Source organism: Podarcis vaucheri, assembly GCF_965113315.1.
Source record: "Podarcis vaucheri genome assembly, chromosome: 13".
Classification (NCBI taxonomy): Eukaryota; Metazoa; Chordata; class Lepidosauria; order Squamata; family Lacertidae; genus Podarcis; species Podarcis vaucheri.
The window spans coordinates 21,228,890-21,243,398 of NC_138751.1; the positions used below are offsets into that span (position 1 = coordinate 21,228,890).

A 14,509-nucleotide genomic window follows, 5' to 3' on the forward strand; every position below is an offset into this window, starting at 1 on the left:
CTTTCATGCTAGTGATGTCACAGGCAAACTTATCCACCAGGTTCCTATTACACTGCACAATCAAATTTCACACACTACAGACGGAAAAATCACATGTTCCCAATATCACAATAATGGTGTTTGAGTGCTGGCAAAATCATGTGCTGAAACAAATAATGTTTGTGGTTTTTTTTAAAAGATTTCTGGAAGAATCCTGTGTAACTAATAATCAACACCTGCATGTGTATTGAACACGGGTCATCCACCCCAAACCCAGTCATCTGATAAACTCCTAAATTTAATCCCATTGCTTCTTAGCCTCTTTTCTAGCAAATAGGATGAACAACTGCTCCTGCTCTTTCTGACATTTTTTAATACTTGGCAATTGTTGCATATACTCTTCTCCCCCCGATCTTTCCCCCTAGGTTAGTGAATTTCATATTGCTGCCCTCAGGGACTTTTTCCGCACTGATTTGTTGGCTGAGTAAACGTTGCACATCTCCGTGGAATCCCCGCATGTCGCAAAAGATTTCTAGGAACAGTTTGAAAACCACAGCTCTAGGCTAAACATACTCAGTTCCTTTACCCTTTCCTGGCATGATTTGTCTTCTTGACCCTTTCGCGTCTTTCTAGCTCTCCTCAGAATCTGTTTTCAACATCCTTCTTTATTAAACTCTTGTGCCCAGAGCTAAACTAAGTACTCTAAATGTGGTCTAACTAGGCCCAAATGAAATAAGTAGCATTACATTTTCTTTTGTAAGCTGCTTTGGGTATGACTGTCATAGACAGTGGGGTATAAATGCCGAAATAATATAATAAAAATAAAAAGTGGCCAGTGCAATGAACAAAATAAGCAGACCTCTCCACATGGCTCAGCCACTTCCTGAACCTTCCCATTTTTATTTTTTTTATAAAAGATTTATGAACTCCCTTTTCCAAACTGAAGTATACTTCTCTTCTTTGCCTTAAAATAAATCAAATGGATTGCTTACTTCGCAGAAAACCTATCCAAAGGATTGCCAGATTTTTTTTAATTGGCTCCCCTCCTGTGCCTTTGAAAGCAGCCTGACAAACAGAACTGGGGCTGGTTGGACAATTTGGCACCTGAATAGCATACCTTCTATCAAGACACACTACCCTTCTTAAGGTCCACCACTGCCTCATGCTAGGACTATTGTTTATATACAGAAAATACCTAAGAAGCTTTTCCTAGCCCAGAGATCAAAATCACCCCAGCAGATGCTGTGGAACCAGCCCATCTGTTCTTCCTGAACCCTTTGGTTGTTCTCCTCTACTCTAAAATAGGTATGTGTGTGCCATATTACCTGTCATGCACCCACTAGGCTGCCCTCATCAGTGTTGAAGCAAGTTTCAGCTGCCGGCCCACTCAGCTTCCAAATATGCAATTTGGTGGGACACCATCTTGCCTTTTGCCTCAGGTAGAAAAATGTATTTGACCAGCCCTGGGAAGGGCAGTGTTGTGGAAATATGACTGGTGGAACAGCAGGAGGGAAGACCCTTACCAGCGTGGTGTACGGAAGTGAGGGCATAAACCTAGTTGATGAAGTTGCTGGGAAGTTGTTGCCATGGGGACAGAAAGGCACCCATACTTGGATGTGAGGAACTGAGGTGGGAAATGTGAAGTTCCTACCAAGGAGCGGAGATATAAAACGGTGCACCGGGTGATGGGGGGGGGCCGGGATGCAGTGAGACAGAGGCTGATGTGTCTCCCTGATAGCATTAGGAGATGTTCTAGCAACCACATCCCCCTGGGCCTCCCCCTTTTCTCCCTCTGCCATGTTCGATGCATAGCCAAGATCCTGTCCAATTAAGTGAATCCTTGCTCCTCCACTGCACTTGCTGCAAATGGCCTTTCTGGCCCAGGGCAACTGGAGCGCTTGGGAGAGGATGGCAGGAACTGGCCGCGAGCCCTGGGAGCCCTACAGCATGCAACCTTCCCCCACCTCCGCCTTGTTGCTTGTCTTTGAAGATTTGCTGGGTGAACGGCCACCAAAGAGCAGGAGAACTCGTGTGTGTGTGTCTATGCATGCGCAGAAAGGGGTAGTGGTCAGCTGCTTTCACTGTGATATACTTTTCAGACTGTAGTCCAATTCTCGCCTGTCTGCATTCACATTCCTCAGCTGCACCCCTTATATATTTTGACTATCCCCGGTCAACTAGGCATCCTGCCTTTTCAAGCCTTCTCTGCTCAAAGGTATTAGCCTTCCCTATCTTTTCCTGCCACAAGTACTTTCCTTGTCTCTGTCATTCTAAAAGATCTCAAGAGGTCTTGCTCCTACATTCTTCATCCGCCCCCCAACTGCTCTCTGAAAGAGCCCAGAAACCTTCATAGATGGACCCACTGATTCCTAGGGAACCCAGTCATCCTGGCTCTCAGCCTTTGCTGGGGATGTGCATGACTGTCTCCCTTGTGGGATTCCCTGCCAACAACTTGATTGTCCTTGCCAGCTCATAGGAGGACCCATCTGCTACTTGAGCCCCAGTGTATCTTGGGTATTTGGGATGCTCTTTCCACATGCAGAAATGCAGGCAAGAGTCACCTCCTTAACTCTGTCAGAGCAAGCAATGCCAGGGAATCTTCACAGATGCTCTACTCCGCTCAAAGAGGAGAGGAAATAGGAGGGCAACCTATGTATTGGCAAATGCCCTTCAGTCCTGATTCTCAGTGCCTTTTCCGACAAACGGCTAGTGGATCAATTTTATATGTAAATCAAAATGAAATGTTCCAGTACTTCTAAATCATCTAAATCCTAGCATAGCTCCCAAGCTTGCCTCCTCCTCCTCCTCTCCACCCCCATCCCTCCGTAGAAGAAAAATATAATAATTCTTGATCAAATGTGGCTCAAGTTGCCAAAACAGGCCCTTCGATGTTAGCATATGAGTCATTTTGGAAGGACAAAGTTAATCCACAGCCAGAGATGGGCTACCCTAGACAACCTTACCCTGAAAAACAGCTAGATCAGGTCTTTTCTTGCAGAGGGAGAAGCAGCTTTTGCACCACAACAAAGAATCAGCAGCTAAAAACCCAAGGGAGGAAACTGGGATGAAGAAAGAGAGATTAAGGCCACTGGCTTTCAAACTTGCTGACCCCAGAGAACCCTGGCAGCAGCATCCGTTGGTCTGCTGCCAAACCCCTCTGCATTGCAAAGGATTCTGGGATGCATTCTAGGGGGCATGCATGGTTTGTGAAGGATGCTGGTTACCCCTGCAGGGATTTGGCATTGCTCCAGATGAACTGAGAATGCACTTTAGGATGCAGTTCCAGCTCCAGGATTCTGGGGGGAGTTTGCACAAGGCACCCTTGGTGGGTTCCCCTTAATCTGGAAGAGGTGATTTGAGAATTTTATTGTGTAGTCTCTGGTCTTCTTGGGTGCTCCAAGAAAAGCGAAGTGGTACCTTTGCTAGTATTTGGGCCCTGTAGTGCTTAGATTACAGAAGGAGGGGGCTTCTCTCCTTTGCTTTTGGGATGGCACCCTTAGCTTTTCAGAACGCTACAAGGGTTGTGATTTGCCTTGAACATTTAGATCTTGCCCTTCTAGCACTTACATACTACTTAGGACGGCTGACAACAATTGAAATCCACTATAAAATATTAATGTTCTAGGAAATACAGTAGGTTGTATCCAATGCTAGCCCTACTCAAAGCAGACCTATTGAAATGGATGGACCTAAGTAAGAAATGGTCATGAACTGCAGTGGGTGCCCTCTGAGCACTGGGTACACTCAAATATATACAACCAGAGATAATAAAATAAGACAGGTGTAGCTGATAAAACAAAAGCATTGGAAAGCAAAACATAAAAATACCAATATAAAAAACCAAAAAGGTTTTTGTTATACAGCAAAATGCTGTTACATGAGAGCGTCAACGGAGGCCTCATCTGCAGTATACATTTGAAGAAGTATCGTAACCATTTTAAACAGTCATGGTTTCCTCCAAAGAATCCTGGGGGCTGTAATTTGTTAAGCGTACTAGGAGTTGTTAAGAGGCCCCTATTGCCCTCACAGAGCAAATGAGGAGAGGAAATGATTGTTTAAACCAGCTCTGGATCTCAATAGATCTAGGTCTGCTGAGAAAGCCACCTGGGCACGCCATGGATGCTGCCTTGGGTTTCATAATGGAAAAAGGTGGGATATACAGTAAATGAAATGAATAAAGGAAATGAGCCCTGAAGTCTCCGTGAAATGCCTGACCTCATCAATGCCTGGAGAACCGGTCAAAACACACACAAACTCTCCTTCAGCCGCACACTGCAGAGGAGGACTGCTAATGGTGGACAAGTTTCCAAAGCTTCTTACCAATAAGCTTCTGAGGAATGCCCATGTTTCTGTGAAGAGAGTTTGAAAACCACCGCACTATCCAGATAATCGCAACATAGCACTTAAAATCCTCATTTCAATTGGTATTCTCATTTGACAGAAGAACTGAGACAAAAACTTAATGACTTGGCCCCATCCCCTTGGTGACTTCGACGCTGAGCAAAGATTTGAGCCCAGGTCTCCTAAAAATACCCGTGGAGCATTCCTTGCCTCTGTGATATTGTTAGCTTACTGCCTCCCTTATATCAAAAGGTAAAGTGCAGGGCTGTATACAAAGCAAAGAGAGGAAGACAGGAGAAAGAGTTTCATTTGCCAACATTACAGCCCTTGCCTTAGTAAAACTCTGCCTCTTAATATAACCTATCTCCTGTCCAAGATCCATTATATCAATCTGGCTTTCCCCCCATATCTAATGGCCAAGGGAGTCTGCTCATCCACAGTCACACCAGTGAACTTTGGCCAATCAATGGGAGGGGGGATGAGATACAATTTTAAGACACTGGCAGCTGGATTTTGAGCCAGTGAATCAATAATTGGTTTTGATTCTAGGAGCCCTGTGATTCTGTCCTGCTCACAGATTTGTGTGGCCTTGGGCAAGCTGCTACGGCTTAGGCTCAGCTATGTGTAAAATGGGGGAAAGAAACTCCTACCCTAAAGGTTCATCATAAAAGGGGGGGGGAATACTGCAGCTTATTATTTTAACTGCAAGATCTGTATCAGTCATAAGCAGCATTACTGGGTTCATTAGATAAGTTGGGTTTAATATTATTTTTGAATAAGTAACAGTAGAGCTGTGTTTATTCTGTACTATTTTTTCATATCATCAACAAAGTACGAGCTATAGATCTTTCCTTATCTATTTTATTTAATGAAATTTACTCTGCTTCCTCTTCTGCTTATTGGGAAGGGCAAAGAGCAAGAAAGGGAGCACAGGACCCCTCTTTGGGATGTTGGAAAGACTTCTAAAATTCCAAAGTGTTTTCTTCGCATCTCTCTGTAATTGTTAAGGGCTAGAAACTTGCTTAGAGAAATAAAGCAGAGATTCCCTGGATGCTGAATTCCTCACTGAGTTTAGGTTTCTGTGTATGTGTGGCACTTGAGCAGTGCACGTCATAATCTAGAATCACAGTGCTGGTTCACACACACGTGTATATGGCACAAGCTGTCTGCTCTTGATTGTTGTACACTGGAATGGCTGGCAGAGCAATGTATAAACTGACTCCACTGAAACTATACCAGGTAACAGTCAAACAGCTTGTTTGGAGGGAACGTGCTTCACTTTCCTCCAGCCTTTCTCTTATATTACATCTCTCACAAGGGCAGAAACTGTGCTATAGAGACTGTAAGGCATGGAGGGAGAAGCACCCGATGCAGCAAGGCATCAGACAAGGAAAAGAATGTGACACAATAATATCCTCCACGTTTCTAGGAGACTATTATTTGAATTTAAAATTGCTGTTTCCCATGCTACTGATTGTATTAGCTGCTGTCAGAAGCAGCAGGGATGAGTTGGTTGAAGAATTATTCCAAGGTTCAGGCTGGATTAGAATAGCAGTTTTCAAACTATGTTCCACAGAATAATGTGGTGAAATTATCTACAGAGATTTCTTTTCTCCTTCTCCCATATTACTAGAACTTGAGCGGTGTGTGTGTGTAAGAGAGAGTGACCGAGACCTGAAATCGATTAGCAGTTGTTTCAGGGACAAAGAAAGCAAACTGTTTATTTACAAAATGTAAGATCACTTTATGAAATATGCTGCCACAAGATGTGCTGATGGCCTCTGGCTTTGATGGCTTTAAAAGACGATAGAACAAATTCATGGAGGAGGATGTTTCTATCAATGGCCTATTGGCAATGACAGAAGACTTTAAAAGTGCTGTGTTCAGATGCAGTATCCCATTGGATACCACACACTGTGTTGTGGAAGAGGTTAAACTGGGGGAAGTCTCTTGCCTGCATATCCTGGTTATAGCCTCCTGAAGCCATCTGGCTGACCATTCTGGGAAACAGGATTCTGTACTAGATGGATTTTGGTTTGATCCAGCAGGGCTCTTCTTACATGTCTGGGGTTCATCAGGTTTTAACCTCAAAGAGAGTATACTGACGGCACTGACAAAACTCTACTAATATAGAGTTTTAACATAATATAGCATCTACATCAAGGGAAGTAATAGTGCCACTGTATTCTGCTCTGGTCAGACCTCACCTGGAGTACTGTGTCCAGTTCTGGGCACCACAGTTCAAGAAGGACACTGACAAACTGGAACGTGTCCAGAGGAGGGCAACCAAAATGGTCAAAGGCCTGGAAACGATGCCTTATGAGGAACGGCTAAGGGAGCTGGGCATGTTTAGCCTGGAGAAGAGGAGGTTAAGGGGTGATATGATAGCCATGTTCAAATATATAAAAGGATGTCATATAGAGGAGGGAGAAAGGTTGTTTTCTGCTGCTCCAGAGAAGCGGACACGGAGCAATGGATCCAAACTATAAGAAAGAAGATTCCACCTAAACATTAGGAAGAACTTCCTGACAGTAAGAGCTGTTCGACAGTGGAATTTGCTGCCAAGGAGTGTGGTGGAGTCTCCTACTTTGGAGGTCTTTAAGCAGAGGCTTGACAACCATATGTCAGGAGTGCTCTGATGGTGTTTCCTGCTTGGCAGGGGGTTGGACTCGATGGCCCTTGTGGTCTATTCCAACTCTATGATTCTATGATTCTATGAACATGACTCAGTCAGTAGAGCATGAGACTCAGGATTGAGGTTCAAGCCCCACATTGGGCAAAAGATTCCTGCATTGCAGGGGGGTGGTGATGACTCACACAGTCCCTTCCAACTCTATGATTCTATGATCTTCTGATCTCAGGGAGGGTGCTGGAATCCTAACCTACCATATGGAGACAGCCGTGGGATGCATAGGGCAAGGAAATTGAGGTTCAGCAAGACCTGGAAAGGAGGCCTGGAAGTATTTTATTCATTTTATTATTATTTTATTTATTACTTAAATTTGTTTGTCCTTTTTTACACAAGTGGCTTACAGCAGAACAGCTTATTTTTTTTAAAAAAAATAATTAAGCAAATGAGCTGTGGACAAGCTTTCCTGAAGGACAGCTTGCCCATGACTACCAACCTTCCTCTGCAGTGCAAAGAGGTGTACAGGATGCATTCTAAGGGTAACTCTCAGTTTCACATGGAGGGGAACAATGAGAGCGCACTCTCTAAGATGCCCAAGAATCCTCTTCAGTGTGCATAGGCTCTGGGGCAACCTCCTAACAGCAGTTCCTCAGCATGTAACTCAGTGTGGAAAGAGGAACCCAGACGGAAGAAAATGTCAAAGCTGCCAGATTAGGAGACTGTTTCTGCAAATAGTTTGCATTTTAGCCATTTCAGCCCTCAGGGTGTTTCCCACCCCCACCTTACCTGCCCTGTTGATCTCGATGATCTCCTCTTGAGCAAGGGGGCATGAGTCGCCCTGGTTGCTGCGATGTGGGGACTGCATATCCGGTTTGCAGTAGTTGGGCGACCCAGGCTGGGGGGCTCGTGGGATGTGCTTGTTCTTTTTCTTTGGTAGTTTCTGCTTGGCCATGGCCAGCGAATAATACATGCCAAAGTTGTTGACGATGACGGGCACGGGCATGGCAATGGTCAGCACGCCAGCCAAGGCGCACAGTGCTCCCACCAACATGCCTGACCAGGTCTCGGGGTACATGTCACCGTAGCCCAAAGTCGTCATGGTGACCACCGCCCACCAGAACCCAATGGGGATGTTCTTGAAGGTGGTGTGCTTGCTGCCTGTGATGTCGTCTGGGTCAGCCCCGATCCTTTCGGCGTAGTAGATCATGGTGGCAAAGATCAAGACCCCCAGGGCCAGGAAGATGATGAGGAGCAAGAACTCATTGGTACTGGCTCTCAGTGTGTGGCCTAGGACTCTCAGCCCTACGAAATGCCTTGTCAGCTTGAAGATCCTTAGGATCCGGACAAATCTTACCACCCTCAGGAAGCCCAGCACGTCCTTGGCCGCTTTGGACGAGAGGCCACTGAGGCCCACTTCCAGGTAGAAGGGCAGAATGGCCACAAAGTCGATGATGTTGAGGGTGCTCTTGATGAACTCCAGCTTGTCTGGGCAAAAGATGACACGCATGAGGAACTCAAAGGTAAACCAGATGACACACATCCCTTCCACGTAGGTGAGGAATGGCTCCGTCTCCATTTCAAAGTCCACCTTTACGGTGGTGCCGTTCTCTGACTGTATGACCTCTGTCTTGTTTGTGATGTGGTTGAAAGCCTCGTGGGTCTCCAGGCAGAAGGTGGTGATGGAGATGAGGATGAAGAAGAGCGAGGCAAAGGCCACATACTGGAGAGAGAGGCAGGGTGTGGGGAAAGAGGGTGTGTAACAGGGGAGGACGGGGAAGAAAGCCATTAGTGCTCACACATTCTTGGAAAAGACTAGACAGAGAAGGAACAGCATCCCCTCCCAAAGGAACACATTTGTGCTTAAGCATCCATCCCTACCCACCCACATGGCAAACAAAAACAGAGTATGCTCCTGGCAGAAGGCAGATATCCCCTTTCCTTTTCTCATTCTCTATGCCAACAAGTGGAAAGGCATGCAGGCAAAGCTAAGACTTGGGGGTTGTAGGCTGGACTGGATTTCACTAGTGTGAGAGATTACGGTCACATTTTTGAATGTTCCACTTGAGTTTATTTTTTTAATCCTTGCAAGTAGAAAAGTAGTCCAGCTTCTGATGATCTAGCTGCCTGCTTGCAAGACTGTTTTGGTTTTTTTAAGGGGGGGGGGGCGAAACTGGAGCATTTAAAAATAGTATTCCATCCTCCACACCCCTTGCAGTCCTTTCTGGCACCTCATTGTACTGTATGAGTAGAATAGGCTTAAGACAGTTAAGAGTAGGGAAAGTGACAAATCATAAATGATAAACAATTATCGACTTGCATTTCTGCAGCCTATAAAGGTAACTTACACCAGGTCCGTCAGGGCTATTGATCTTTAGTCCATTACTGACTGCCCTTGCTGTCCGTGGCCCTCCAAGGTCTCAGGCAGAAACTCTTTCCCAGCACCTGCCAGCTGAGACATTTGTCAATTTGATTGAACCTGGGACTTTTGCCATAGCTCCACCACTGAAGTATGGGCTGTCCTTTATGAACACAACACCGTGGGCTCCCCAGCACCTGATGTTCAGTGGCATACTCAATGGAAGTTCCATTGGCCTATCATTACTAATAGGCATTGCTAGCCTTATCCTCCATGAATTTGTCTAACCACCTTTTAAATCAGGAGTGGGGAAACCTGGCACTCCAGATTTTGCTGTGACTTCCGGCAACCATCAGCTCCATCCACCATTGGCCAATAATCAGGGATGACGGGAGCTGAAGTCCAGAAACATCTTGAGAGCTGACGCTGTCTTAAAGCCATACAAAATTCCAGCAACTGCCACATCTATTTCTGTTCTTCAGGAGCAGCTGCTTATTACATTTTATCCTGTCCTTCTTCCAAAGGGCTTAGGGCGACACATCTTTTTCTCTTCCTTCGTGCTTTATCCACAACAACCCTGCATGGTAGATTAGGTAGCAAGATAGTGACTTGGCCTACTGAAATTCATGGTTGAGCAGGAATTTGAACCCAGGTCTCCCTAATCACACAGTCCACTGTTCCACACAGGCTCTCTCGGCCAATGAGATTCTATATATCAAATTGCTACTGCTATTAACTATCAATTGGGTCTGTATGCAAGTATACATCACAGTGTGGCACATATACATTCTCAATGTGGCATAAGGCCAAAGTTTGGACTTGAAATAAAGGGAGACCTGGATTCAAATCCCTCCTCAGCCATGAAACCCACTGGGTGACTTTGGGTCCATTGCTACCTCTCAGCCTAATCTATTTCATGGGTTCCCTGCGAGAACCTAAATAGTTTGTGGTGGTGAGGTACATGCATGCTTCCCTGTGCTCCTTGGAATAAAAAAATAACATATTATTGCAATCAAATAAATATTCCATATATCTGCAGTTGTACCGTGGAAGCACAAGATTTGAAAACTGGCATAGTGTTCATTCAATACCCTAAGATTCTCATCCTGAATTTTAAGAAAGCAACTCTGTGGACCTTATGACTGCAGTTATTCCCTGATTTGCATGAAGTACGTAGGCTGCAAAAACTGTTTTTCCTCAGGGTAAGATTTGAGTTGCCTTTGGTGAAGATAAGGCAGGGATGGGAACTGTGTGGCCTTCCCACATGCTTTTCGGACTCCGACTCCCACCATTCCTGATCCCCATCTATTCTGGCTGGGACTGATGGAAGATGGAATTAACGAAATGTGGAGGGCACCAGGTTCCGCTTCCCTGGTGTTACCCTTGAGCCTCTCACAGCCCTATTAGGGCAGATCATCATTATTGTTTTTTTACAGATGAGAAATTATAGATGAGAAAAAGAAAAAAAAAAATAACCCTGTCTGTAAATGTCTCTGAAACTTTGGGACTGAGTGGGGGGCTTGACTGCCATTCTCTTTCCAGTTTTCACAACAAAACTTTGATGCGAGAAGGGGAGGGAAAACCCTTTCCCCTTCTTCCTCCTCCCGTTTTTTTTGTTTTTGTTTTTGTTTTACTTATTTCATGCAATATTCCCACCAGTGAGCTTTTAAACAGTCTTAACATCTGCATTCTGATTAATGAATAAAGAGCGCTAGGAGGTTTCTGCTGAGGCTTCAGGATTGTGCCGGATGCTCAGCACCCAGACACCTTCTGTTACACCGTTCCCCCACTCCAGTGCCTTGCTAAAACCCGTGAAGGGAAGCAATGATGTAAGCAGTCATGTGCTTTCCTGCACATGGACTGACCACAGAAAATTCTGTAATTCATTCACATTTCCCATTGGGTACACACACACACAGTTGCCACATTATCACAAAATGCTTTGTCACTGGAAGCACAACCCAACTGCTGTCCTCAGAGACAAATTCCTTACATAAGGGCATGCATGTCTGCCCCTCCATTTGCTCAGCCATTCATCCACAACTGGGCAACATCTGTGCACCTACACATGCCTACACATGCTCTCCCATAGACCTTGTGTCAATGCACACAGCAAAGAGCTGTTCCTCACGTGTATACACGAAGCTATCTGCCCTTTTGCATCCGGCATTCATTTGCGTGTTCACCCTGCACACATATACATGCCTTGCACATATGTACACACACACAACTTCCATCTGTTTTCTCCCAACCACAGGCAGTCCACCTGAGCACACTCAGTGCTGTGTTCTTTTGCAGGCCTGTAGATACACAGACCCTAATGTGCGTTTGCACCCAAGGTAACACACACTCATGCATTCCTTTCACTGCACTCCTATCCCTTCCTGAACACACAATCAGGGATGCACATGCATCTCTGCGGTTGTACACATACCACCATGCAAGTCCACCTAAACAAGCTCATTGCTTAATGAGCTTATGCCATATCTACTGATTTCAATTAGATTTAAGCTGGTTTAGTTGCAGACTAATCTGCAACCAAAACTCAGCATGTGTGCACATTCAAACATAAATACGCACAAATAGGCACACAAGACATTCAGTATACATTGTGTGCAGATTTACATAGGCATATATTCTATAGATCATGTTATATATACTTTTCATAAATATGTAGATCTTTATAGAGGTAGCCCTGATCTGCACACACAAACACACACACACGATCTTTTGTTATTATGCACATAGCAAATGACTGTTCAATTTGAGCACATCCAAACATGTTTCTACACTTGCATGGAGCATGACTTTCCCAGGCAACACTTATTGCACCCATACATACCCACATACTTCCATGCATGTACATGCAGTTGGGCATGCTGTACACAGATACAGATAGCCCCATGTATCTTTATGCACACACTTAGCATGCATGTCCCAACATAGAAATCATATAGCCTTGTGCAATGCAAGAACACTTTCTTGCTCACACATATGTGTACACACACTCCACACTAACACATTTAACTATGGATGTGTGTGTACACACACGCACACCATCCCCATCTCCTTCTGCAAAGTAATCTCTCTGCTTTCTCTTCCACTCGCTGGATCTCTGCACTGCACAGAATTCCCGTCCCGTCAGCAGTTTCTGCACACAAACCCTAGAATCTCTTTTGAAGCGCAGTGCGGTGCCCAGGAAGTGGGGGGGGGGGGAGAGAGAGAGAGAGAGAGAGAGAGAAAGGAGGAGGAGAAGAATGGGCAAGCCAAGGGATCCAGGAAGCACAGGACAAGGCATGGGAGGAGGGAGGAGAAGAGAAAGAGAAAGCAGTGATTGGATAGATGAATAAACAGAAAGTATAGAGGATAGATGGAACTGATGCTCTGATCTGGATTTTTGTGTGTGTGTTTTAGGTCTATCATTTTTCTCCAAGGTGGGGAGGGAAGGGAGGGAGGCCTTTTGAGATCCCAAAGGAAGGCAACGTTCCTGGGGATCATCTAGCATTGGTGACTCACTTCCAGAGTCTTGAGTTGTTCTCTCATATAATATTCCCAGCTGCTGGATATATTGGGTTGGTGATGCCTTCTTTTCTGTACACCCTCCTCCTCCCCACACATGCACCATTTTACAGCCATTATCTCCAAAACACACACACACACACACACACACACACACACACTAATGAGGAAGACAGCTATATGGGTCCCCCTTTTAGCAGCTCTGGGAGTCCCAATTCATTTTGGTAGAAATAATGAATTATGCCTCCTGGGAAAGATGGTGTGTGTCAGCAAATGGAATTCAGGGCAGAATACATGGGAGAGAGAAGAAATATTCATATATCTGATTCTGGACCGTTTTTTAATTTATTTTTTTGGTGTGGGACGGACTGATGCAAGGTCAGACACAGAGAATTAATGGAAATGCCAGGAAGAGAAGACCTTGCTAGCACCTTCTTTCCACCTTCTGAGCTTCTCTTCTTCCAAATAGCCCCCAAATCCTAAGTCTCCAGTTCTTCATCCAACCTATTAGGACCCTGTTTGAAAAGATAGAGGTTTTGTCCTCTTACCACCACCCTGTCAAACCCAATCCTGCCCCCACCCCTCTGGGTTGGGATCCAGCTGTCCTTCCGTCAGCACAGAAATAGCCCCCTGTGCCTGAAATGAATGAGGGAGCATACTGAAGTAGCAGATGGGGAATCCAGTAGGGGTGAGAAGTAAAGGAAAAGTGTGTGTGTGTGTGTGTGTGCGCGCGCGCTTGGTGGTGGGCATAAAGTCAGGAAAAAGAAAAAGGAGGACATGTTATTCTGGTCCCTGGAAGAGTCATGGTTTGGCCGCCACTGTTACCCTGAGATGACTTTGGCTCTCCCCCTTGGCTGTTCAAAGCTTCTACTCTACAAACTGGACAGCTGATGGGGGCAAATTATTATCACAAATCCAGCAAACGTTACGAGGTGTTCCCTGGACATTATGCAAGGCACCTTCAGTGGCTGGACTTTGGGGCAGAAGTCCAGGGGCCCACTCAGCAGAACGAGTAGCAGGGACTCAAACACAGCACAGCCGGCTGACTAAATTTGGAAGTAGGTGAAGTCATACACATTGCCACCTTAAGAGGACTCTCCCCCTAAGCCCAAAGTTACTTTACTGCACCACATCAGCAACCCACCTCTTCTTCTGAGCAGCAGAAGAGAAGGTCAGCTCTCACTGGTCTTTCTACTCCTTGCAAAGCCAAAGTTACCTATGAATGTGGAACTTGGAAGAGAGGTGTCCTTTGGTGCAGGACTTCTGCATTCAGAAGGGGAAAGGATTGCCAGAGGTGGGCAGGGAAGGGAAGAGCTACTTATTCAGGGAGAATGCTAGCTATTCGGGGAGAAGCATGGGGTTTATTGAGTTAAAGCAGGGTAACCAATGTGATGCGCTCCATGTGGTGTGTTTTTTTTACTACAACAAGCATCATCCCTGATCATTGGCCATGCTGGCTGGGGCTGTTGGGAGCTGTGGTCCAAATCGCACCATGGTAGCTACTCCTGGTATAAAGCAAGGGCTGCTGTAGATCTAGAACAACTGGGTTCCTGGAGGAGGAGGCGAGTCTGTCAAGGTCTGGAGCAGACAGGATGTCTGGGACCTCTGGGAGTAGCAATAGAAGTGTTGGTTGAGGTTTAGAACAGGGTGGGCTTTGGAAGCACAAGACTCCTGGGTACTCGGTG

The 14,509-nt window shown here is 45.5% G+C and overlaps 1 protein-coding gene and 1 long non-coding RNA gene across 11 annotated transcripts in view; one reads left to right on the forward strand and one right to left on the reverse strand.

The window, feature by feature from the left end:
* LOC309517722 overlaps nucleotides 1-14,509 on the forward strand; it is a 129,375-nt gene that overhangs the window by 37,639 nt on the left and 77,227 nt on the right. The window lies entirely within an intron of this gene.
* The window catches only part of LOC309517647 (voltage-gated potassium channel KCNC1-like), a 50,168-nt gene that overhangs the window by 20,052 nt on the left and 15,607 nt on the right, over nucleotides 1-14,509 (reverse strand). For all 7 annotated transcript variants that reach the window (XR_014213216.1, XR_014213217.1, XR_014213218.1 and 4 more), the window contains exon 3: nucleotides 7,736-8,669. Coding sequence is in view for 4 of the 7 variants with exons in the window: in XM_082196973.1 (XP_082053099.1) it covers nucleotides 7,736-8,669 (934 nt within the window). In the remaining 3 variants the exon portion in view is untranslated. The remainder of the gene's footprint in view (nucleotides 1-7,735; nucleotides 8,670-14,509) is intronic.